This window comes from Canis lupus, chromosome 10 (assembly GCF_003254725.2).
Source record: "Canis lupus dingo isolate Sandy chromosome 10, ASM325472v2, whole genome shotgun sequence".
In the NCBI taxonomy this organism is placed as follows: Eukaryota; Metazoa; Chordata; class Mammalia; order Carnivora; family Canidae; genus Canis; species Canis lupus.
This window is the reverse complement of record NC_064252.1, coordinates 5,786,940-5,812,670: the sequence shown is the minus strand read 5'-3', so window position 1 is coordinate 5,812,670 and position 25,731 is coordinate 5,786,940. Positions and strand designations below refer to the sequence as shown.

General features: G+C 35.0%; 1 protein-coding gene across 8 annotated transcripts in view; it reads right to left on the bottom strand.

Moving 5' to 3' along the window:
- Positions 1-25,731, bottom strand: part of USP15 (ubiquitin specific peptidase 15) — a 122,905-nt gene that overhangs the window by 80,495 nt on the left and 16,679 nt on the right. For all 8 annotated transcript variants that reach the window (XR_007413343.1, XR_007413344.1, XR_007413346.1 and 5 more), the window contains exons 2-4: positions 20,331-20,458; positions 11,209-11,339; positions 542-668 (exon numbers count right to left, since the gene is read on the bottom strand). Coding sequence is in view for 5 of the 8 variants with exons in the window: in XM_025476763.3 (XP_025332548.1) it covers positions 542-668; positions 11,209-11,339; positions 20,331-20,458 (386 nt within the window). In the remaining 3 variants the exon portion in view is untranslated. The remainder of the gene's footprint in view (positions 1-541; positions 669-11,208; positions 11,340-20,330; positions 20,459-25,731) is intronic.

The window sequence follows — 25,731 nt, the reverse complement described above, 5'->3', positions numbered from 1 at the left end:
TACTCACTGTTAAAAAAGAAAAAAAAAATCAATTTGTCATAAAAAATGCTAATAAGTCTACTGCCTTATCTAAGTAGCTACTTAATTTGCATTTAGAGTCCAGAGAATAAACAACAAAAAAAAGTTTGTCATTTTCCATGCTAAGAATGGGAAACTTTATTATTCCTACCATTAGGGATATCTATATTACATTACCTGAAAAAGTCTTAATTTTATCAACTTTTTATTTTTACTTACAGTTCTACTTTATATTCAAGTTATAAACATTTACTTTTTCAAATGCTCAATTAAAAACATAATTATTTGATTTTGTAAAAAGTAAAATGGCACAAATAATAAACTCACCTAATAATGTAAAGTAGAACTAGACATGATAAATAATTCAACTCTAGGCTAAGGCATATTGCATCAAGGTTGGAAATCTGTAATGTTGAAGTACAAACCCTTAAAAAGGTTATCATCCTAGTAACATATAAAAAATAAAATTACAACTAAATTTCTAATAGCAATGGTTTAACAAAGAGACAGGATCTTGCATTACCTATTGTGTCAGCTTTACTAAATCTTCGAGTTACAACATTATTCATGTTTCCATTTTCACAGAGCTTCAATTCTGTGAGATATACTTCTACTTTGCAGTGCTTTACAAACATACCCTGTTCAACCACCTAAAAACCAAAACAAATCAGTGTTAGCTATAGCTCATATTTCACTGTCTCTAATAACAATATATTTCTCTAAAGAGGCTTTAGAAAAAAACTGCAGATCTCCAAAGAAAAGTAACTATTAAAAACTGTCAAAATAAAATATGAGATACTAGATACTCGAAAAAGCCAGAAATATATTTGGCATATTTAGCAGAATATGAATAATCATATGAAAGATTAACAGATAGTTTGGAAAGGCATTCAACTCATCTATGAAGATACAGCATACTATAAATAATGAATACATTCAGTATTAATAGTGAGAAAGTTTACCCCCAATGTAAATACAGCTCTCATTAATGATCCAGACCTACTTCAAGCTTTTACTTGATTTCAAGCAGGAAACCTTTAAAAATTATAAATTTTATAAAATTTCAGTTAGCAACAGCTAACTCTATATGTTAAATCACTCTATATGTTAAAATAAACCTTTTAAAATAACTCCAAATTACAGCTGCCAAATTATTCAGCTATGGCCTGTAACTGATACGTTAGTTTTCCATCCTAAGATGACTTTGTTTGACCTTTAAATCACTCTTAGTAATTCTATGCAGCAAATGGAAAAAAAAAAAAAAGCTGTTAAACATGCAACAAAGCGGAAAAAGAGAAAATATGTATATATTAGGGTCACCTTTTAAGTAAGTATATTTCCTTTTGATCTTCTAAAGGTTAACTGTAGGATTTCAGTCATGAATACAGTTTCTGAAAATAGTAATCAGTCTGATATGTGATACATTAGACTAATATGGCTAAAGGGAGGCTCCAAATGCCTGCTGTAACTCACAAGCTTAGCATCAATTCAGTAATGGACCTACAGATTTGTCTTTCATTTGCAGGGCAATTGTTTTAGTTCAAAAAATTCAAATGTAGTTTAGCTAATATTTAATGTCCAATCGAACACTAATTTTTTATAATACTTTGTAACTTATATTTTCTTAATTATACTTGTTACATTCACATTTCTAAAAGAGGTGACAGCCTATACCTCTCCAGCTCTTCATTAATTTTACAAACTAATATATAAATTGTCTTCTAACTAATGAAATTTGTTTTAAATCTCTTATGCTTCATTTTGAGATTAAGAATGTAACAAAAGATACCATATCATTTAATTTTATAGGATTATATGTAGCTATATTTAAGTAGAAAAACTAGAAATATATTCCTATCAGAAATTTTTGCTCTGGGACTCAATATCTGAGTAACAGTCCTAAAACAATATTAGTACTAATCATTAATGGGTTGCTAAAACTGAGGTGCCTAGAGGCCTCATTGTTTTTTGGGGAAAAATGATCAACAATAGAGCAGGTAATGGCATAACAAAACAGGATAAAATAACAAAACAGAAAATCTCTCATTATGATTTATATTAAGATATATTTTTCTAAACTAAGCATAGTTTTTTAAAAATGAAGATTAGGGCAGCCCCGGTGGCACAGCGGTTTGGCGCCGCCTACAGCCTGGTGTGTGATCCTGGAGACCCAGTTTCGAGTCCCACATGGGGCTCCCTGCATGGAGCCTGCGTCTCCCTCTCCCTCTGCCTGTGTCTCTGCCTCTCTCTGTCTATGAATAAATAAATAAAATCTTTAAAAAAAAATAAAAAATAAAAATGAAGATTAATATTCATAACATCGATAGACTCTTGTAAAGAATCTGGTGATTTAACTGTTAGAAAGTCACTGTAAATAATGAAAACAAAACACCAAGATTATTTCAAAATCCACTTTGAGTTTCAGGATTTTTCTAACCATTATTTTTCTTCCCACCAACAATATCTTATATTGTTGAAACTCTCATCATCAGTACTCAGATACCACTATTATCAGATACTTTACTACTTCCAAAAGTAGTGTATTAAGAAGTTATTATTATTTTTTTTTTTTTTTTTTTAAATTTTAGGTTTTTATTTATTTATTTATTCATTCAGAGAGAGCGAGAGAGAGGCAGAGACACAGGCAGAGGGAGAAGCAGGCTCCATGCCAGAAGCCTGACGTGGGACTCGATCCCGGGTCTCCAGGATCACACCCCGGGCTGCAGGCGGCGCTAAACCGCTGCGCCACCAGGGCTACCCAAGAAGTTATTATTTTTTTTAAGATTTTATTTATTTATTCATGAGAGACACAGAGAGAGAGAGCAGAGACACAGGCAGAGGAAGAACCAGGCTCCTCAAGCAGAGCCCAGTGTGGGACTCGATCCCCAGACCCGGGATTATGCCCTGAGCCGAAGGCAGACGCTCAACCACTGAGCCACCCAGGTGTCCCAAAAAGTTGTTCTTTTAGAGAAAATATGAGTTTGTCCTCCACTATTTTTTTTATCTCTTGTCCTCCCAACTATTTTTATTTGAAGAACCACACTATATGAAAAATTAAAACTAAGTAGCTAAGCAGAAAAAAATAGTGTATTTATGTATTAGTGTTATTACTATTATAGAATTATTTATTTATATAACATCTTTATATTTGTTTATATAAAATCTACTACCTTATTTAAAAAGCACTAAAAATGACCATTTAAAATACTGGTTATGAAGACTGTGTAACAGGAAGAAACAGGCTTATAAAAAACAATGTACAAGTTATATTTACCTAATTACTATGACAATTAAAATACACATTTGAAATAAGACTGGAACATGAATATTCAGAAATAATAGTTATGTTTCAGAATTAGAGTGGACCACCAAAATATTTTTTCTAAGTGAATTATAATGTTATATTATTATGAACAAAGAGCAAGCATTAAGATGAAATCTGGCGGGATCCCTGGGTGGCGCAGCGGTTTGGCGCCTGCCTTTGGCCCAGGGCGCGATCCTGGAGACCCGGGATTGAATCCCACATCGGGCTCCCGGTGCATGGAGCCTGCTTCTCCCTCTGCCTATGTCTCTCTGCCTCTCTCTCTCTCTCTCTCTCTCTGTGACTATCATAAATAAATAAAAAAAATTAAAAAAAAAAAAAGATGAAATCTGGCTTCCTGTCCAAAATTTAAAACTTATGGCTAGGGGACGCCTGGGTGGCTCAGTGTTGGAGTGTCTGCCCTCAGCTCAGGGTGTAATCCTGAGATTGAGTCCCACATCAGGCTCCCCTCGAGGACCCTGCTTCTCTCTCTACCTATGTCTCTGCCCCTCTCTCTCTGTATCTCTTATGAATAAATATTTAAAAAAAAATAAAACTTATGACTAGATAAAAATATTTCCATTAACTGATGGCCACAATGAAGGTACAGTCTCTACTAAATTAGCGAGGGGAAATACAAATTCATATTGAATTAAAATAAATATAACTTCTGTTTGTTTATTTTGCCATGAAATTAGAGAGCATTTTGTAGAAAGCCATGAAATATATTGATAAACCTAATATACTTTTTATGCTTACTAGTGATAAAAATCAATAAGTAGAGAAGGATAACAAGTACAAAATCATAGGTGTTAATACTTTACAAACAAATTCTACATGTAAAAATTCCATTCACAAATATTTCAGGATGTATTTCTTCAAAAACAAGGACTCAAAACCATAATTCTATATCACATCTAAAAAAAACTAATCCCTTCATATCAAATATCCAGTCAATATTCTAATTGAACCAGTCTTATTTTTATTAAGATCCAAATAAAGCCCATACACTGCAATTGACTGCAATAAGATGCAATAATATCTAGCTGCCCCTCTTTTTTTGATGTTGGCAGGCATTAACCAGGACCGAGATCAGGATGGGCAAGCTATGACCCATGGGCTACATGTGACTTGTCATCTATTTTTGTAAATAATATTTTACTAGAAGATAGTCATGCCCATTCATTTATATATCATTTATGGATATACCCAAAACAGCAGAGATTAATACCTTCCACAGAGACTACTATATGGCCCTTTACAGAAAAAATTTGGTGACCACCCCCGACCCCAGGCATTATTTTATTTTTGATCAGTCTTCCCAGAATTGATATTTGTTTTACTGGTCTACTTTCACTGTTCTTTAGGAGTCAACTTTGTTCATTTAATATAGTTTTTACTCCTATTTACAAATGTCTATTTATTATTATTATTTCTTGATTAGGCTTAATTTCCTTTTCTTCTCTTAACTTCTTGAGACAATAGATTTTGACTTTCTTCTTTTCTAATATATGCATCTAAGCTATCCCATTCCTTTTAAGAATGCCTTTAATCATTCTTTTATGTTGTATTGTTATTGAGTTTAAAATGTTTAATTTTACTTTGTATTTCTTCTTTGACCTAAGGATTACTTTAGAAATATATTGTTCTGTTTCTAGAGAGTTAGGAGACAGTCTAGTTACTTTTTTGCTACTGACTTCTAAATTCCACTGGGGCAGAAAATACACTGAATAGTTTCTATCATTAGAAATATACTGGAGGAAAAAAAAGAAATATATTGGGATTTGCCTGATGGTACAGGAAAAGGTCAATTTTGGTAATAATTCCACTTAAGAAGAATTTTTATTCTGCATATACTAAGTGCAACACATGTCAATTAGGTCGTGCTGCTTAATCATGTTGTATAAATCTGCTTCCAAGATCACTCATGTGGTTGTTGGCAGTCCTCAGATTCTCTCCAGCTATTGGCGGAGATTTAGTTCCTCATTATTTGAGTGCCTCTATAGGACACCTACATGGCAATATGGCTTCACTCAGAGTGATTGACAGAAGAGGGAGAGAGTGAGTGCATGCGTACAAGAGAGCGCAAAAAAGCACTCCCCATCTTTTAGAAACTAATCCCAGGAGTAACATATTATTACTTCTGCCATATTTTGCTGGTCAAGACTAACTCCAGTACAATGTGAGAGATTACACAAGAGTATGAATACCAGGAGATGTATCACTGGGGAGCATTATGAGGGTGGCTACCACAGTCCACTCTCTGGCTCCCAGTAAGTCACAGTCCCTCCCCACAACATGCAAAAAATACATTCACTACCTGCATAGCCCCCCAGCAGTATCACCCCTCCAAGTTCAGAAACTTGTCGTTTATATCTGATCCAGGTGCAGATAAGGATCCTTGGGTATAGCTTAAGCACCTTGAGTAAAGTTCTCTATAATTCTGTGAACTACAAGATGAGTTTTCTGCACCACATACACCCAAAATAACATTGGTGGGGCATGCAGAAGATATTTTTTAGATATTCCTTTTTTTTTTTTTAAAGATTTTATTTATTTATTCATGATAGTCAGAGAGAGAGAGAGAGGCAGAGACATAGGCAGAGGGAGAAGCAGGCTCCATGCAGGGAGCCCGACGTGGGATTCGATCCCGGGTCTCCAGGATCGTGCCCCGGGCCAAAGGCAGGTGCCAAACTGCTGCGCCACCCAGGGATCCCATTTTTTAGATATTCCTGTTAAAAGGGGCAAGGAGGAAAGAGGAACAAAGGAGTCAATGCTCTACAGAAATTCTGAAATCTACCTGGGCAAATACTTATCCTTCATTAGGGCTTATTCTGCCCTTACCTGAAAATGACTCTTCACCACTTGATTCTGCTTCCTGAGTCCTACTATTTCCATGAAAGTTAGCATGTGTTTACAGATGAGTAAATTCTCAGTCTGACTCCTGCTTGTAGAAGTCTAGGAGACCTCTGATTTTACACTGTCCCTGCAGCCCAAGAAGATATGGTTCTTGAAAACATCAAAGGTCTCCAGTGGATCTAATTGCAGTCTAATTCCATTAGACAAAAAGTCACATCCACTAATGTCCTCTAGATATGTCCTATCCTGGTTTATGCTGAGAAAACTGAAGGGCAATGCCCTTAAGCTTGTTAGAAGCCCTACTGTTCTTAGAAGTCACATGCTGAGAGGAAGTATGAAGTATACCCTGAAAATTTTTAAAGGGCCTTTTGTCTGAACAGGATTGTGAGGCACCACTTTTGATTTTTCTGAGGTCTTAAAAAGAATTTTACAGTCGTACCCTTGGCTAATTTAACCTTAGATCATGCTTTCCTGAGAGTGCCTTGAGTTTCATCTTGCTTGGGAATATATAGTTTCAGCATTGTTTGTGATCTGGAGAGGACAAAAATCCTTAAAGACTAGTAAGTATTAGCTCCTTTTTAAGAGCCTTTTCTTTAGTTTCTTTCTCCCTTCTTACATCTGACTATACGCAGCACAAGAAAAATCCAGCAGTTTTGGCAGATCATTCAGCTCACTGGATATATTATTTACCTTTCAATTCATGCAGTTGACATGTTGCAAAACTTTCTGCTACCTTATAATAAAGATCACTTTGTCCTGGGTTCCAAAAAGATTTTCCTCACTTTCCTTTAAGTCCTCACTGGCAGCCTCCTCAAAGTCTACAATTCTACTAACCATTTATTCAAGGCACCTTTGGCTTTCATTAAAACTCTTACAGGTTTTTACAACTTCTACCTCCTGCCTGGTTCTAAAGCCACCACCACAATTCAAGTTTTGCACACATTTTCCAGGTACCAAAATTAGTTATCAGTTTTCTACTGCTGCATAATAAATCACCCCAAAACTCAGCAACTTAAGAGAGTAAATATTATTTCACATAGTTTCTAAGGGTCAAGAATCTGGAGCAGCTTAGCTGGGTTGTTCTGGCTTGAGATCTCTTGAAAGATTGCTGTCAAGCTGTGGGCTGGGGCTTCAATTATCTGAAAGCAGAATGAGACTGGAGGATTCATTTCCAAGCTCATTCCCATGGCTGTTAGCAGGCCTCCATTTATCTCTACTGGTCAGAGATCTCAGTTCCTTACCATGAGCCCCACCACAGGGTGCCTGAGTATGCAGTTGAATTCCCAGACTGAGAAATGAGAGCAAGTGGGAGTGTGTACCCAAGGTGTCTTTTATAATCTGATCTTTTTTATTTTAATGAGGCAAAACTGACATATATATTAGTTTCAGATGTAAAACATGATTCAGTATTTGTCTATGTTGTGAAATGATCCCAATAAGTTTAGTTAATATCCATCATCCTATTACAAATTTTTTTTCTTGTGATGAGAACATTTAAGATCTACAGTATTATTAACTACAGTCACCATGCTATATATTACATATCCATAACACCTATTTTATAACTGGAAATTTGTACCTTTTGATTCCCTTGACTCTAAAATCTAATCTTGAAAGTGATATATCTACTATAACTTCTGCTATAGGTTACTAGCCACAGGAGACTACCCAAGTACATGGATATAAAGAGGAGAACATCGGAGGTAAAGTAGGAGGCTACTATTTCAATATATATGCAAGTATTACATATTTAAAATATATGCATATATTCATCCCAGTAAGAAATCACCAGCATTTTAAACAGTCTGCCTTAAGACTTATTCACAATATTTACTGTTGTCAATCTACAGTTTTTCCTTTGTCTCCAAGCTTCCATATGGAATAATCTCCCTTCCATTCTGAAGACTGTTTTCTATTTCCTTTAGTGCAGGTCTGCTACTAACAAATTCAATCAAGTTGTTTACTTGAAAATAGTTTTCACCACCTGAAGGATCCTTTTCTGAAGAGTCCTTTCCTTTGTTACAGAAATCTAAGTTGGCAGTTATTTTCTTTCATCATGTTGAAGACTGTTACTTTTTAAGCCTTCATTTCTCTTGAGAAATCATTGTTTATTCTTACTTTGAAAATAACAGACTTTCCTTTTTCTGGCTACTATTAGGAATTTTTTGCCTTTGCTTTTGAACAGTTTTAATGGGATGGTTTTGTTTCATAGATTTTTTAGCATGGGTTTCACGGCATTTCTTGACTCTATATAGCATGTCACCTTTCATCAGTTTTAGAAAATTTTCAGCTATTATTTTCAATGTTATTTCTACCCTATTCCTTCCTTTTCTAAGAGCCCACTTCTTTTTTTTTTTTTTTTTTAAGATTTTATTTATTTATTCATGAAAGACACAGAGGGGAGAGAGAGAGGCAGAGACACAGGCAGAGGAAGAAGCAGGCTCCATGCCAGGAGCCCGACGTGGGACTCGATCCCGGGACTCCAGGATCACGCCCTGGGCTGAAGGCAGGCGCTAAACTGCTGAGCCACCCAGGGATTCCCCTAAGAGCCCACTTCTATGTATATTAAATTTATGCACTGTGCTCCGATCTTCTTTGCTTATTTCTGTATATTCCATCCCACAGTCTCTCTAAGCTTTAGTCTGTATATTTTTCAACTGATGTTATTCAGTTTACAAATTTTCTCTGGTTCTACTTAGTGTTTTATTCAAATACTGAGCATTTACTTCTTAATCTTTTTATATTATTTATATATATATATATAAAATATATATAAAATATGTTTTAGAAGTATATAATCACATTTAGATCTTAATAGTTTTGTCTTTCAACTACCTTATTTTTTAAAACATAATTAGCACAGTACTTTAAAGTTTCTATATGATAACTCCATTATCTGGATTCTTTATGAGTCTCTTTCTACTGTCTATTGTTTCTAACTTGGATTTTGGTTCCACTGTATTTCTTGTTCATTTTTGCCTATTCTGTCGTCGTTGTTTTAACTGAGTTCCTGACTCTATAAACAAAATATTTGAGAGATGATTTGAGGTCCAAAGAGATGGTTAACTTTGTTTTTGTATCCACCAGTCTTAGATTCCTCAATTCAATCAGAGATTAGTAAAATTCAAAGTTGGGCTTCAGACCCAAAATAACAGTTATTCTTTTAAGTAAATTTCATTGTCACATGGGGCAAAGTAAAGGTGGAAATTTCCAGACTTACTAATTTTGAAGGAAGACACAAAACTCCAGATAATTTTATGCATACTAACATTTAAATATTATCTTACAGGTTGAATAAATTCAGACTATCTTATTTTTTTTTTTAATTTTTTTATTTATTTATGATAGAGAGAGAGAGAGAGAGAGAGAAAGGCAGAGACATAGGCAGAGGGAGAAGCAGGCTCCATGCACCGGGAGCCCGATGTGGGATTTGATCCTCAGTCTCCAGGATCACACCCTGGGCCAAAGGCAGGCTCTAAACTGTTGCGCCACCCAGGGATCCCCAGACTATCTTATTAAAAATAAATACATGGCTTCCTAATAGAGAAACTTTTTTTCTTTCTACTAGTGTGAAGTTTTCATGATTTTTATTTTTTATGTATTTTATTTTTCTTAAAGATTTATTTATTTATTTACTTACTTATTTAAAAACACACAGAGAGGCAGAGACATAGGCAGAGGGAGAAACAGGCTTCCTGTAGGGAGCCTGATGCAGGATTCGATCCCAGGACCCCGAGATCACGACTTGAGCCAAAGGCAGATGTTCAACCACTAAGCCATCCAGGCATCCCTGATTTTAATTTATTTAACTTCAATTTGCTATTAGATACAGATTTGAAGAAATCCTACTATGTGTTCTTTCAAAAAGTAATGCCAACAAAGTTGTTGTCTGTTTGCCATACCAAATACTTGTATAGTATAATATGCTATCTTCTATTAAGAGAAAATAAAAAAGTATATCATTAAGGTTAAAGTAATATAGTTTAGCATATCTGAAAATATTCCAGGCACAGATTTTCCTTTATTCCAGGAAAAAACTTCTGCTAAGCAGTTTTAGAGCTAAACAATCTATCCTTCAATTGATCAAAACAGTCAATTCTCTAGCAACTACAGATATAACAATAAGTCATTTTATATGTATAAGGCTAGCATTCATAATGACAAAAATCCTAATTTTGAAATGGTTACAAGAGAAGGCTGAGTGAGGCTAAGGAACAAAACTAAACTGAACCAAATCAAAGGTACATTCACATTCTATTTAGAAACAAGATTTAAATTCTATAACTAAACCATCAATATATACATACAAATTCTTAATACAGCTACTCTGCAGCCGGTTATAAATAAATCTATGCATGGTTTGGTCTACTAGAGGTTTATACCCTTGTGTTACATACTTTGGCTTTTTAATCATTTCTGTGCAGAAAAAACCAACACAGATAAATAATTATATGCTCAGAGATTCTGGTCTCCAAACCCTACCTTCTTTCCCCTTCCCTGCCTGATACACTAACAAATACTTATCATGTAAGACTGGCAAATCTACTTTAAACATTTGGTATTCTGCTATGATGACATCTTCACTTTCATAAATGACTTTTTAGTTCCAAAAAGTAAAGATAATGGGCCATCTTTAATGTTTCTAGACTATAATTGTAAAACTTCTAGCACAGTGGTTAAGAAAACAGATTCCCAAGTTTCTAACTTGATGTGACTTTCTAAAAGACCCTGAGCTTCTCAACCTCTGTCCCCATTTCTCATCTATAAAATGAAGGTAATATTTACCCTATAGAGCTTCCTATGAGGATTAAATTATTAACTTAATAATTTGATATTTATAACAGTGGTTAGCAAATAATTAATCCTCTACAGGTGTTAGCTGTTATTATTATTATTATACAGTGTTACAAAAAGTAACATTTTGATCTTTTTCTCCTAGACTATTGATGAGGCTTCATGAGTCATTAAATTAACAATAATATGTGAACTATTTCAAAAAATGATTTTATTCACTTATTCTAAATATGTACCTTTCGTGCTATTGGTTCTTGACCTTCCATCAATGTGTACCAGCTGACAAGTTTATTCCAGCCCTCAGTTGGCAATAGTATATAATCCAATTCATCAATAAGATGTTCCTTAAGTGACTGGGCATCACCATCTGCAAAAGAAAAAAGTAAACTCAAAAAATAAAAAGAAACAATAGTACATATATCTAAGTACTTTAGTATAAACATCATAAATTATTTAAACTCACAGAGACTAATTTAAGTATTTAAATGAATTCTGAAGAAAGCTCTGAAATTCACATATAAATCTACATATTTCAAAATAAACTGTTACTTTAAAAAGATACAATGTGCACCAGTAGTCAATGAACAGTATTTAAAGACATAACTTTTTATAAAGCTTTTTAAAAAAATACTAAGGTGACCTTTAAAAAAATGCCAAGGGATCTGAAAGAAAATTTCCCAAATGTTTTAAGTAGGAGATCCTCCACATGGTAACTGGTCATTCTAGTATTAGCTGATGAAGGAAATTCAGAAGCAAACAGATAACCTTTTAATGACCCTGAGGCATATGGGCTGGAAACCACAAAAGGGCATCTTGTGAAAAAAATCATTACGCCAGAAGGCCCACGATCTAGATTCCTCCCCCAAAATCTCAAGCAGAAGTAGTTGTTCAAATGTAGTGCTAATTCTATGATCGTTAACAAATTTCTTGTTAAACTAAAAATTTAGTACAGGACAGGCCAGAGATCTAGAAGCAATACCATGAGTTACACATGACAGTCCTAATCTGAGACTTACTTATTATTATCTGGTCCTTTTACCTGACTTTTCAAAATACAGAAACAGATACAGTTCATTGAGTTATATACACCATAAAGTAGATTGAGCCAGTCTTAAATGAAAAAACATTGGAAGCAAATTTGTTCTCAGTAGCATCTCCATAATGAGAACACACTATTCCTAACTAGATGTAACAACATAAATCTAGAAATTGGAAAAATTCTGAAAGGATGGAGAGAAAGTTATTTATTCCATCTAGGATCAATCTATGGGCACAGAATTAGACTAAACTTTGAGAAAAATCTTCCTATAGAGCAGAAGTTATAAAACTTTAAATTGTATAATACAGACTTTAATAGTAGATGCAAATTAAGCATTAATTTTTTAAACTCAGTTTTTTAAACCCAGTTGTAATTTTTAATTCTTGCTGGGGAAACTAACAATTTGGAACATATTTTCAGAACCTGCTAAAGATGAAAGCAGCTTACATATTCTAAACCTTTATATGCATGAGACATATTACAGTAGACAACCACATTATCTCAGTCAGTTCTCCAAACAATCAATCCTATTAGATAGGTATCTCCATTTTGTATTGGAAAATATTTTCAGGGAAACTGAGTAACTTGCCCAAGATCATACAGAAAATTGCAGGTACTGTGAAAAGTGTTACTAGAAAACACTGCTCTCTCAGATAACTTTTCTTTCTTTTTTTTTTTTTTTTTAATTTTTTTTATTTATGATAGTCACAGAGAGAGAGAGAGAGAGGCAGAGACATAGGCAGAGGGAGAAGCAGGCTCCATGCACCGGGAGCCCGATGTGGAATTTGATCCCGGGTCTCCAGGATCGCGCCTTGGGCCAAAGGCAGGCGCCAAACCGCTGCACCACCCAGGGATCCCCTCTCAGGTAACTTTTCAAAACAATATTAGGTGGTAGATATCTCCAAATTAATCAGTGAACAGGTTCAGGTATTGATTAGCTTGCCGAAGGTTACACATACAGAAGACTATAGAAACTAGATTCAAAAAAAAAAAAAAAAAAAGAAACTAGATTCAAACACAAACTGGTTTACTCTAATATATCCATTTTCTTTTACTATTAACAGACTGCCTTGAAGAAAACTTAGGAAAAGAACGAAAAGTTTAAAAATTAAGACTTTTATGCTGTTTTCCACAAATCAAGAGTGTGAGTAAATGATTTATGTATCAGAATCCAACAGTAATTTTGTTCTAATGTATCTAATGGACGAAATAAAACAATGAATTTATTTTTAAGGGAGGAGACTACCCCTAAGCTAAACACAAAAGAGCTGGTATTTGTTATTTCTGATATATTGATATATAGTTAATATACAATAAAATGCACATATTTAAAGTGAACTATTAGGTATGACACAGCAAAGCAAATATGAAACCATCACAACCAAAATGATGAATATATTCATCTCCCTCAAAGTAGTCCTCCTAGTAGTCCTTTGTAATCTCTCCTTACTGTCTCTCCAAGTGTACTGCCCTGTCCCCAGAAAATCACTTATCTCTATTTTGCTACTATAGACTAATGTGCATTTTGTAGAATTTTATATGAAAATTAAGTCTGTTTTGTTACTACAGGCATTTTCTTGATTTTTAAAAAGATTTTATTTATTTATTTATGAGACAGAGAGAGAGGTAGAGACATAGGCAGAGGGAGAAGTAGGCTCCTATGGGGAGCCTGATGCGGTTCTCAATACTAGGACCCCAGGATCATGACCTGATCCAAAGGCAGACGCTCAAACACTGAGCCACACAGGTGCCCCATTTTCTTGAATTTTTTATAAAAATTAGATGTACTGTTTTTGTTTGGCTTCCTTTACACCACATAATCATCTTGAGAGTCATCTTTCTTTCTTTCTTTTTACGTACCAACCAATACTTCATTCCTTTCAGTTGCTGGGTAGGACTTCATCAGATGAATATACTATAATTTTCTTTTTTCTTTTTCTCTTTTTTTTTTTTTTTTTTTAATTTTCTTATCCATTCAGCTACTGATGGGAATTTGGAGTTGCTTCCAATTTTCTCTATTACAAATAACACTGCTATGAACATTCACATATCAGTATTCACATATGGATAATGCTCTCATTTCCTTTGGGTAAATATGTAGGAGTGGAATAACTGGTTTCTGTAGTAAACGTGTATTTAGCTTTTTTTAAAATTCCCTATTTCATTTCCAAAAACAGTATATAAAAGTACCACTTGTTTCACATCCTTGTCAACACTATTGGTCATTCATTTAAATTTTAAATGAATTTTAAATTTTCTGATACACATATAATAGTACTTCATTGTGGTTTTAAGCCTCATTTCTCTAATGACTAATATTGTTGAGTATCTTTGTAGTTTTTGAAAACTATTTTGTTGTTTTTTTAAAAGATGTTATTTATTTATTCATGAGAAAGAGAGAGGGGCAGAGACAGAGGCAGAGGGAGAAGCAGCCTCCCCGCAGGGACCCAGGGATCACCCTGAGCGAAGGCAGATGCTCAACCGCTGAGACACCCAGGCGTCCCTCCATTTTCTTTCAACTCTTTTGCCTACATTTCCCACTAGGTTTTCATGTTATCTTCATAAAGTTTTGAGAATTCTTTACTCTGAATATAAGTTTTTCATCAACTAAGTGAACTCCAAATATTTCCCCCACATTGTGGTTTTTGTCTTTTCATTTTTTTTAACAGTATCATATGAAGAGGTTTTTATTCCTGATCAAACACAATTAATGGCATAAAGTTCCTTATTTCATCAACTATGCTTTTTGTATCACATTTAAGACACCTCATAACACAATGTCACAAAGATTTTTTTTCCTGTTTTATAGTTTATATGATCTGTTTTGAGTTTATTTCGTATACGATGCCAGATATGGATCAAAATTCAGTTTTGGGGTTTTGTTTTTCAAAGCAGATACCTAATGCTCAAGCAGCATTTGTTTAAAAGACTATCCTCTCTCTACTGAGTGGATGTCCTTTTAGATTCTCTAATATGTTCAATTGGTCCTTACCTCACACACTACATACAAGTATTAAAACTGACCAAAGTCATAAATGTAACAACTAGAACTATAAAACTCTTATTTTTTAAAAGATTTTTAAAATTTATTTATTCATGAAAGACACACACACACAGAGGTAGATACATAGGCAGAGGGGGAAGCAGGCTCCGTGCAGGGAGCCTGATGTGGGACTCGATCCCGGGTCTCCAGGACCACACCCTGGGCCAAAGGCGGCGCTAAACCACTGAGCCATCCGGGCTGCCCCCTATAAAACTCTTAGAAGCAAGTATGACCCTGGATTAGGTGATGCATTCTGACACCACAGCCCCAAGTAACCAAAGAAAAAATATAAACTGGACTCAGAATTAAAAACTTCTATACGCCAGGGCAACCCTGATGGCCCAGCGGTTTAGTGCCGCCTTCAGCCCAGGGGGTGATCCTGGAGACCCAGGATCGAGTCCCACGTCAGGCTCCCTGCACAGGGCCTGCTTCTCCCTCTGCCTGTGTCTTGGCCTCTCTCTCTCTCTCTCTCTCATGAATAAATAAATAAAACCTTAAAAAAATATAAAATAAAAATAAAAACTTCTATACTTCAAAGATACCATCAAGAAAGTAAAAGACATGGGATCCCTGGGTGGCGCAGCAGTTTAGCGCCTGCCTTTGGCCCAGGGCGCGATCCTGGGGACCCGGGATCGAATCCCACGTCGGGCTCCCAGTGCATGGAGCCTGCTTCTCCCTCTGCCTGTGTCTCTGCCTCTCTCTCTCTCTCTCTCTCTCTCTCTGTGATATCATAAATAAATAAAAATTAAAAAAAATACTAAAAAAATAAAATAAGAAAGTAAAAGACAGGGGATCCCTGGGTGGCTCAGCGGTTTAGCGCCTGCCTTTGGCCCATGGCACGATCCTGGAGTCCGGGATTGAGTTTCACGTCGGGCTCCTGGCATGGAGCCTGCTTCTCCCTCTGCCTGTGACACACTCTGCCTCTCTCTCTCTCTCTCTCACTCTGTGTCTATCATAAATAAATAAATAATTCTTAAAAAAAAAAAAAAGAAAGTAAAAGACAATCTACAGAATGGGAGACAATTTTTGGAAATCATATACCTGATATATATTCCAGAATATATAAACACTTAAAACATAAGAACAAAAAGATAATCCAATTAAAAAGCAACAGGATCAGGACAGACATTTCTCCAAAAAACTGTACATAACCAGCACAGATAAGATACTTCGCATCATTAATCACTAGGGAGATACAAATCAAAATAATGAGATACCACACCATATCCAGTAGGATGACTATAATAAAAGGACAGACAATGGTGCTGGCAAGGATACGGAGAAACTGGAACCTTCATATATTGCTGGTGAAAATGTAAAATAGTGCAACTATTTTGGAACACAGTCTCACAATTCCTTAAATAGTTAAATACAGAGTTACTATCTAATCTAGTAATTGCACATCTAAGTATATGCAATTCATTAGCCAGAAATTGAAAACAACTCAAAGATCCCTCAGTTGATGGATTAATTAAATGTGGTATATCCACAGAATGGAAAATTATTCATCTATAAAAAGCAATGAAATATTGATTCATGTTACATGGATGACACGTTAAAACTCTGTGTTAAGTGAAAATATTAAAGGCTACATACTATGATTCTATTTAGATGAAATGTCCAAAATAGGTAAACCCAAAGACAAGGTAGATTAGTGGTTGCTGAGGGTTGGGAAGTTTTAGAGGGAAAGGAGAGTGATTAAAATATTGTGGAATTAGATGGTGGTGACGGTTGTACAACTTTGTGAATATACTAAAACCACCGAATTTTACAATTTAAAAGGATGAATTCTATGATAGGTAAATTCAATTTCAAATTTTTTTCTCTCTCAATTTTTTAGATGCCTACTAGAAATGTAATTTGGAATTGTGTTGAATCTATAGTTTGAGGGGAGAAATTTGACAATATTGAGTCTTTGACCAACATGTATTCTCTATTTAGGTTTTAGTTTCTATCTGCAATGTCTTCTAGTTCTCAGTGTACAGGTCTTGCACATATTCTGTCAGATTTACTCATATTTTATATTTTTTGATGTTATTATAAAATGTATTCTTAAAATGTCTATTCATGTTAGTGCTTTGTTAGCATATAAAGATACAACTGGGTTTCAAAACAGTGATCTTATATTCCAGAAACATTTATTAGTCTTTAGAAGCTTTTTTTTTTTTTTTTTTTTACAAAAACATCTTATTTATTTATGTGAGAGTTAGAGCACACAAGCAGCGGGGAGGGGCAGAAGGAGAGGGAGAAGCAGACTCACCATTTAGCAGAGAGCCTGACTTGGGGTTTGATCCAGGACCCTGAGATCATGACCTGAGCCAAAGGCAGATACTTAACTAAGCCCCAGGTGTCTCTAGGAGCTTTTTTTTTTTATGGCGGGAGGGGGTGGGGGTGGGGAGTAGATTCAATTAAATTTTCTACATGGACACAGCTGCCTGTGAATAAAAGCAAATTGATTACTTCTTCCTATACAATCTGTATGCTTTTTATCTCTTCTTGCCTTACTGCACTGGGTAGAGCAATTCCAATAATGTTGGCTGAAGAGAGGAGTGGACACTCTTGCCTTTTTCATGTCACCTGTAGGTTTTTCATATGCCCATCATGAGGATGAGGACGTTTCTTTCTATTTTACTCTTTTACCTTACATGATATGTTACCTTTTAAATATATATCTCTACATGACATATATATGATTTGTCATGATTGCAGGTCACAACTGACTTGATTTATTAAACTTCTGTTTAGACAAGATATTGGTCTAGTTTTCTTGAAATGACTGTAAGATTTTGGTATCAAGGTAATGATGGTTTCATAGCATGAGTTGGGAAGTATTATCTCCTAATTTTCTGGAAGAGTTGTATAAAATAAGTATTTCTCCCTTAAATATTTGGTTGAACTCACCAGTGGCACTACTTGGAAACCATTTCTATAATTCGGGCAATCTATTCTTTTGGAATGTGCTTTGGTAGTTTTCATATTTTTCATCTAGTTTATTGAATTTAATGGCATAAAGTTCATGATATTTCTTTATTGTCCATTTAATATTTGTGGATTCTGAATGTACTCTTATTACCTATCTTGTATCCCTGATATTGGCAATTGTGTCTTTCTTCTTTTTATTCTGATCAAACTAAATATGGATCAATTTTGTTATTCTCACAAAGAATCTGTTTTTTTAATAATTGATACATATCACATTCATTTTGAAAAGAACCAGCTTTTAGTTTTATTAATTTTCTTTATTTCTCTCTTCTTTCTTTAATTTCTCTTCTGAATTTATTTTTCTTCTTTTGTTTACATTTAATATTTTCTTTTTTGGTTTCTTAAAAACCAATGTCACTGATTTGAGACTCTCATTTTCTTTATCTATATACTCACATATTATATAATTATATATTAACACTGCCACTCCAGCTTTCTTTTGATCAGTGTTAAGCACATGTACTACTTTTCTATTTGCTGCATAAAAAACTAATATAGTGGCTGAAAATACTTTTTTTAAAAAAGACTGATTTATTTTGAAAGAGAGGTGTGGCAGCGCAGAAGAAGAGTGTCTTAAGCAGACTCTGTGCTGAGCGTGGAGCCCAATGTAGGGCTTGATCTCACAACCTGAGCTGAAAACCAAGAGCTGGATGCTTTACAAACTGCACTACCCAGGCACCCCGAAAACAATACTTATTTTCCATCTCACAATTTTGTGGGCTACAAGTTCAGATGGGCTCAACTGGATCCTCCACTTTAAGGCTCATAAGGCAGAAATCAAGATGTCAGATGGGCTGATCTCCTATCTAAAGACTCTGGGGAAGAATCTGCTTCCAAGTCCATTTGGATTGTTGGCAGAATTCAGTTCTCCACGGTGCCAGGTTTGAGGTGGTCTGTTTCCTTACAGGCTGTGGGCCATGTCTGTCTCTGTTCCTAGAGGACACCTGCCTTTCTTCTCACATGGCTTCTTCCATTTTCAGACCAGTAATGATACACTGAGTATTTCTCATGCTTTAAATCTCTGACTTCTGCCAACAGCCAGAAAAACAGTCTGCTTTTAGATTAGATTAAAATCACTGGGATAACCTCCCTTTTGCTATACAACATAAATTATCATGGGAATGATATCTCATCCTATTCACAGGCTATACCAGTTTTCTAAGGGGGAGATGATTATATACAAGTCACTGAGAGTCAGTCTTAGAATTCTGCTTACCATAATATGGCATACCTTTTTCAATTTCTTATAATCCATGTGTATCTTTATATTAAAAGGTGGACTTTCTTGTAGGAAGTTACAACATAGTTAAGACATAGTTATGTCTTATTTTTAAATTCAAGCTCTACCTCTAAATGGGAGTATTTAACGTGATTATTCATAAAGAAAAATTTAAATCTATCATCTTGTTGTTTTGTATTTGTTTCATTTGTTCATTATTTTTTCTACTTAAAATATTTTTAGACCCTCTGTATATCTCTAGGTCTCTGTGTCTCCTGTCTTTTGCTGGTCATTCCTATCTGGTATTCTCTCCTGAAAACTCTGGTGGCCCGGGTCTCCCTGGACTCCAAACTCTTTCTTCAACTAAGGGAGATTGCCAGGGTTTACACAGGTTTCCTTTTCTGCGCCTTGTCTTGAACACTCTTTTCAATACACCAAGCTGAGGCAATCATACAGCTTACCTCATCTGTTTCCTATCTCTCAAGGATCACTGTTCTTTGTTGCCTGGTATCCAATGTTTTGAGAACCATTATTTTATATATATTCTGTCAAGGTCTTAGTTTGCTCAGGTAGAAGAATAAATCGAGTCCCTGTTATTCTATCTTGGCCAGAAATGGAAGTTCTGGTTCTTAGGTTTTATTCTCTTCAAATGTAATGAGAGGTATAGAAGACTGGTCAGTGAGGGCTGTAGAAGACTGATGCAAAAATTCAAGAATGTAAACATGTATCAGTGCTCCCAAACTTAAAAAAACAAAGTCATGTGTCCATTAGGAAAAATAATAACAATACAGCATCTCCCTCAAATTATAAGATAATACTTTCTTACATTTTTCACTTAAAGGTTTAAATAATAATTAACCATTCTTACATAATAAATGAAAAAGTCTGTCATGCTACAGAGTAATAACTAATTATGATAGAATAATCTGAGTACATTAGGTCAAATATATAAATACAAAGAAATTTTTCTAATTTATCAATTTGTTTATGTTAACATTTTCCATAGTACATATACTGACTATAACATACTCAAATGAACACATTTACAACCTGACCGAAGAAAGTAAATAATGACCTTTGAGAAGTCCAGAGTTATCAATGGGTCCAGGATATACATTTTGATCTCCCATCTGGTATTTGTCCCAACTGTCAAAGCCAACATATTTTTTCCACTGTTTAAACCAGCGACTATCGACTAGGTACCTAAAAAAAAAAAAAAAAAAAAAAAGAAAGAAAAAGAAAAAGAAAAAAATCAGTAATGGAAAATACTTCTAACTGTAGGAACAACAGAGAAGCTATCTTTGATACTTTATTTTATTTATTTTTTTAAGATTTTATTTGTTCATGAGGGAGGGAGGGAGGGGGAGGGAGGGAGGAAGAGAGAGAGAGAGAGAGAGAGAGAGAGAGAGAGAAAGAAAGAGGCAGAGACATAGGCAGAGGGAGAAGCAGGCTCCATGTAGGAAGCCAGATGTGGGACTTGATCCCAGGTCTCCAGGATCAGGCCCTGGGCTGAAGGCGGTGCTAAACCGCTGAGCCCCCCGGGCTACTCCTATATTTCATTTTATATTAAAATACATGTCTACTTCAAAGGATTATTGAAAATGACTGTAATGTGACTTAGTTTCAGGAAAAAAATATTTCACTTATAAAAAGTGTTATTTCAAATGTTCTATAAATATATACTATTTGAGAACAACTGTTATATACATTTTTTTAAAAATCCTTAACAGCACCTCTTTAAAAATGCAATAGCTAGTCAATAAAACATTTGACAACTGAACAAAAATTCAAATGGTAATCCTAAGAATCAATCAAAACAAATTTTAAAATACATGGTAAAATACAAAGAAATATGAAAATGGTTCCTTTGCAAAAAACTTACAAAGACAGTATATTAATTTTATATATTTTACTTTATCTTTTTGAAGATAAGGAAAGTGGATTATTAAAGGCTGGCAAGACTGATCATAATAATAATAAATTTTAAAAAATTTTAAATTAGCTTCTTTACCAACAAAAGTTAGTTAACAATACTGCCTTCATCTATTTCTCATAAAATCTGCTGGGGCAAGGAGGAGAGGTGTTTTTTTTTTTTTTTTTTTAATTGGTTTCAAAAGCGCGGTACATCAGGCACTGTAAGCATTACTAAAACTTCTCATCAGACGACAAGTGACAGAAAAAGTAAAATAATGGTGCTCTAGCAAAGAAAGCATTAAAATCATAAACCTAAAAAATGTGACAAATTTATTCTGACTATATTTATACCCACTATGAAATACTGCTTTGCTACACACTCAATTATTTTAGATTCTTTTGCAGTCGGGACGCCTGGGTGGCTCAGCAATTGAGCGTCTGCTTTCAGCTTAGGGCGTGATCCTGGGATCCAGGATTGAGTCCCACATTAGGCTCCTTTAGGGAGCCTGCTCCTCCCTCTGCCTGTGTCTCTGCCTCTCTCTGTGTGTCTCTCATGAATAAATTAATAAAATCTTTTTTTAAAAAATTCTTTTCCAGAAACATTTTCCCCACATTCAACCAGGTTCAATCACAAACAAAATCAAAAGTAAAGGTTAACAAGATGTTTAAAGCCCACATGTGTACTAACATAGGTAACCAAGTTTTTTTGGAGATCATTCGAATGTATCTGTGCTTACTACACACAGTACTAAGTACAGGAATGAAATCCTACCGTTATACAGTTTAAATAGTTATATCTGAAAATGTCTGAAGCAAAGGCACCAACCTAACAAAATCCCACAATTCCTAGGGAATAGTCATCAGTTTAATTCCCTTAACATAAGTATTGCAGAATTATCTATATACCAGTATTTCAAACCTACTATATCAGGATTATGTAACAGAAAGCCCCCAAACTGTAGAGTTTGAAACTTCTGAAGAAAAAAAGTTCAGAGACTAAGTATTTTTTTTTAAATAAAATAATTTTTATTGGTGTTCAATTTACCAACATACAGAATAACACCCAGTGCTCATCCCGTCAAGTGTCCCCCATCAGTGCCCGTCACCCACTCACCCCCACCCCCCGCAGAGACTGTCTTTTTTTTTTTATTGGTGTTCAATTTACCAACATACAGAATAACCCCCAGTGCCCGTCACCCATTCACTCCCACCCCCCGCCCTCCTCCCCTTCTACCACCTCTAGTTCGTTTCCCAGAGTTAGCAGTCTTTACGTTCTGTCTCCCTTTCTGATATTTCCCACACATTTCTTCTCCCTTCCCTTCTATTCCTTTTCACTATTATTTATATTCCCCACATGAATGAGAACATATAATGTTTGTCCTTCTCCGACTGACTTACTTCACTCAGCATAATACCCTCCAGTTCCATCCACGTTGAAGCAAATTGTGGGTATTTGTCATTTCTAATAGCTGAGTAATATTCCATTGTATACATAAACCACAGCTTCTTTATCCATTCATCTTTCGATGGACACCGCGGCTCCTTCCACAGTTTGGCTATTGTGGCCATTGCTGCTATAAACATCGGGGTGCAGGTGTCCCTGCGTTTCATTGCATCTGTATCTTTGGGGTAAATCCCCAACAACGCAATTGCTGGGTCGTAGGGCAGGTCTATTTTTAACTCTTTGAGGAACCTCCACACAGTTTTCCAGAGTGGCTGCACCAGGTCACATTCCCACCAACAGTGTAAGAGGGTTCCCTTTTCTCCGCATCCTCTCCAACATTTGTGGTTTCCTGCCTTGTTGAGACTAAGTCTTAAGGAAATCCTAATTCTAAAATAAAGAGATTAAACCAGCAATAACTTTATATGCTAAATAATAAAGAAAACTATACTTAATTATGTATCAGCCACTGAAAGTTTTTTAGACACCCTTCTGTGACTTAAGATATTCACACATTTCATTTGCTTTCTTTGCAAATTAAGGTCATACTATGTGGCCTTTCTCCTGTTCCATCTATTTTTTTTTTAATCATTGTGCTAATTTCATAGTATCTTTATTACTTTAATCATGGTTTTTTTAGGGCACGTTCCCCTAGCTTGCTGTTGTTACAGACTGTCTTAACTATTTTTGGCCATTTGTTCTTCCAAGTGAATTTTATTTTATTTTTTATTTTTTATTTTTTTTTTTTTAAATTTTTATTTATTTATGATAGTCACAGAGAGAGAGAGAGAGAGAGAGAGGCAGAGACATAGACAGAGGGAGAAGCAGGCTCCATGCACCGGGAGCCCGATGTGGGATTCGATCCCGGGTCTCCAGGATCGCGCCCTGGGCCAAAGGCAGGCGCCAAACCGCTGCACCACCCAGGGATCCCTTTATTTTTATTTTTAAAAGATTTTACTTATTATTTATTTACTTCATTTATTAATCTAATTTAGATTATTAATACTATAAATAACAATGTGATTTATAAAACTTACATTAAAACTATTTGGGAAATACTATCAAATTTATATTTATGTTTACTTAAAATATATTTCTAAAAGATGGGATTTTATCTCCCAAAGTATTTAATAAATACTTTACTGTTATGAGTACTATTCATCTGTTGCTATAATATTTCTAGTTCAACTCTCTTTCCTAGATCTTGAAGTGACTTTCTTTATAATGATACTATGATGAGAGGAGATTCTCACATCTGATGGATAGTTATCTGCCTTCAACTGAAAAGGCCATCATATTTCTTTCATAGGCAACCTATATCATATTTGTAGAATCCTGTAATAATGAAATATGAGGGAAATATAGGAAAAACCAGAAACATCTATTACAGAAATAATATGTAGACTTCTTAGGTGTGCTCAAGGAAGATAACAATATTAAATGAAGTAACTAAATAAAAAAAATATTTCAAGACATTTACATAGACTTGTACTATAAAAACTGTACCACCAATCTGTGGATCTGCCAAAATGTAAGATTCCTCAATTTTAATTGATAAAAGCCTACAACAGAATCAACAGTTCTCAAAGATTACAAGTAAGTGAACAAAGACCTGACTGACACATTCTCAACAGTACTCCTAATCCTTGGTATGCTATTAGGATCCAGACGGGACCAATTTTAGCTTCCAAGGTTTGTTGTTGTTTTCTTTTTTAAATAGCTAGAACTATTCATAAAGATATTTCATGACTTTTACTCTTAAATCTCTAAGAAAGAGTAAGAGTCATGAAATAACAATGTTTCTAAACAGTTATAACTATGATTTTAAGATGAAGTCTAAAATCCTTAACATTGTCTTGCATGATCTATCTATTCTTGCCTGTCTAGTCTCAACTGGTAATATTTTTCATTGTGCTGAGATCTAACTACAATAATCTTCTTTCAGTTACTAAACACTCCATTTCTGCCTTATGGCTCCATCTGCCTAGACTATTCTCCTACTGCTCCCAACATCTATTTAATTCCTATCATCTTTCAGAAAAACTATATGTCACTTTCTCAGGGAATCCTCCCACAAGCCTTTCCCATTTCCTTTCAAACAGTGTGGAAAAGGAGAAATAAGATGACCGTATCAGCCTACTAAATACCAAGACTGCTTATTAAGGTAAAGAAATTGCTTTTAATAACAAAATAACTAACATTTGAGCTTTACTCTCAGGCCAGGTGCTATTTGTAAGCACTCTAATATACTGGTTCACTTACTCCTTTAACTCCTCAATAATGTGGGTACTAGTATAATTTCATAGGCACACAGAAATAACTTGACCAAAGTTACAAAGTAAGTTAGTGCTAGACCTATGATTAAAAAAATGTGATACTGGCATAGAGAGAAGCAAAAAGATCAATGGAAACAGCACAAAGAAACAAGAATTGGATGCAAGTATATGGAGAACTATGATTGTGTCAAGAGCATCATTATGAAGTAGTGGAGAATGATTTGGCTAAGTATATGGGGAAAAGAATTCGAGCTCTGCCTCACAAATACAGCCAGTTCTACTCTAATGATTGTTTTGAAAACCTGAATATGTTAAAGGATTGATATGGTAGGGAACAGTAGCACAAATTTTAGTATATGCTTAAGCACTACTTTAAACCCTAAGCAGGGCCAGGGCTATTGCAAGGTGAGAGATACCTAGAAACCCTAATAAGGAAGTGCCTCCTTAAATCCTGCCCCCAAGTGCCTAGACTGCTTTACTGCAGTCTTAACTCTGAAACAAACATAAGGTGAATGTAGACAACTACCTAGCTGTACTGAGCCACACAGGAAGGCACAAAACACACTTCAAACACTTTTTTTTTTTTAAGGGCAGGGCAAAGGGAGAGGGAGAGAGAGAATCTTAAGCAGGCTCTATTCTCAGGACAGAGCCCCATGTGGGGCTCAATCTCATGACCATGAAATCATGACCTAAACCAAAATCAAGAATCATTTAACTGAGCCAGCCGGGCACCCAAAACATTTCAAACATCTTCCCATATGTTATGAGCCACACTCTCCACATCTGCTGTTACAACTTCTTGGCAGATTTAAGAAAACTTCCTTCCACCACTTCACAATAACTCA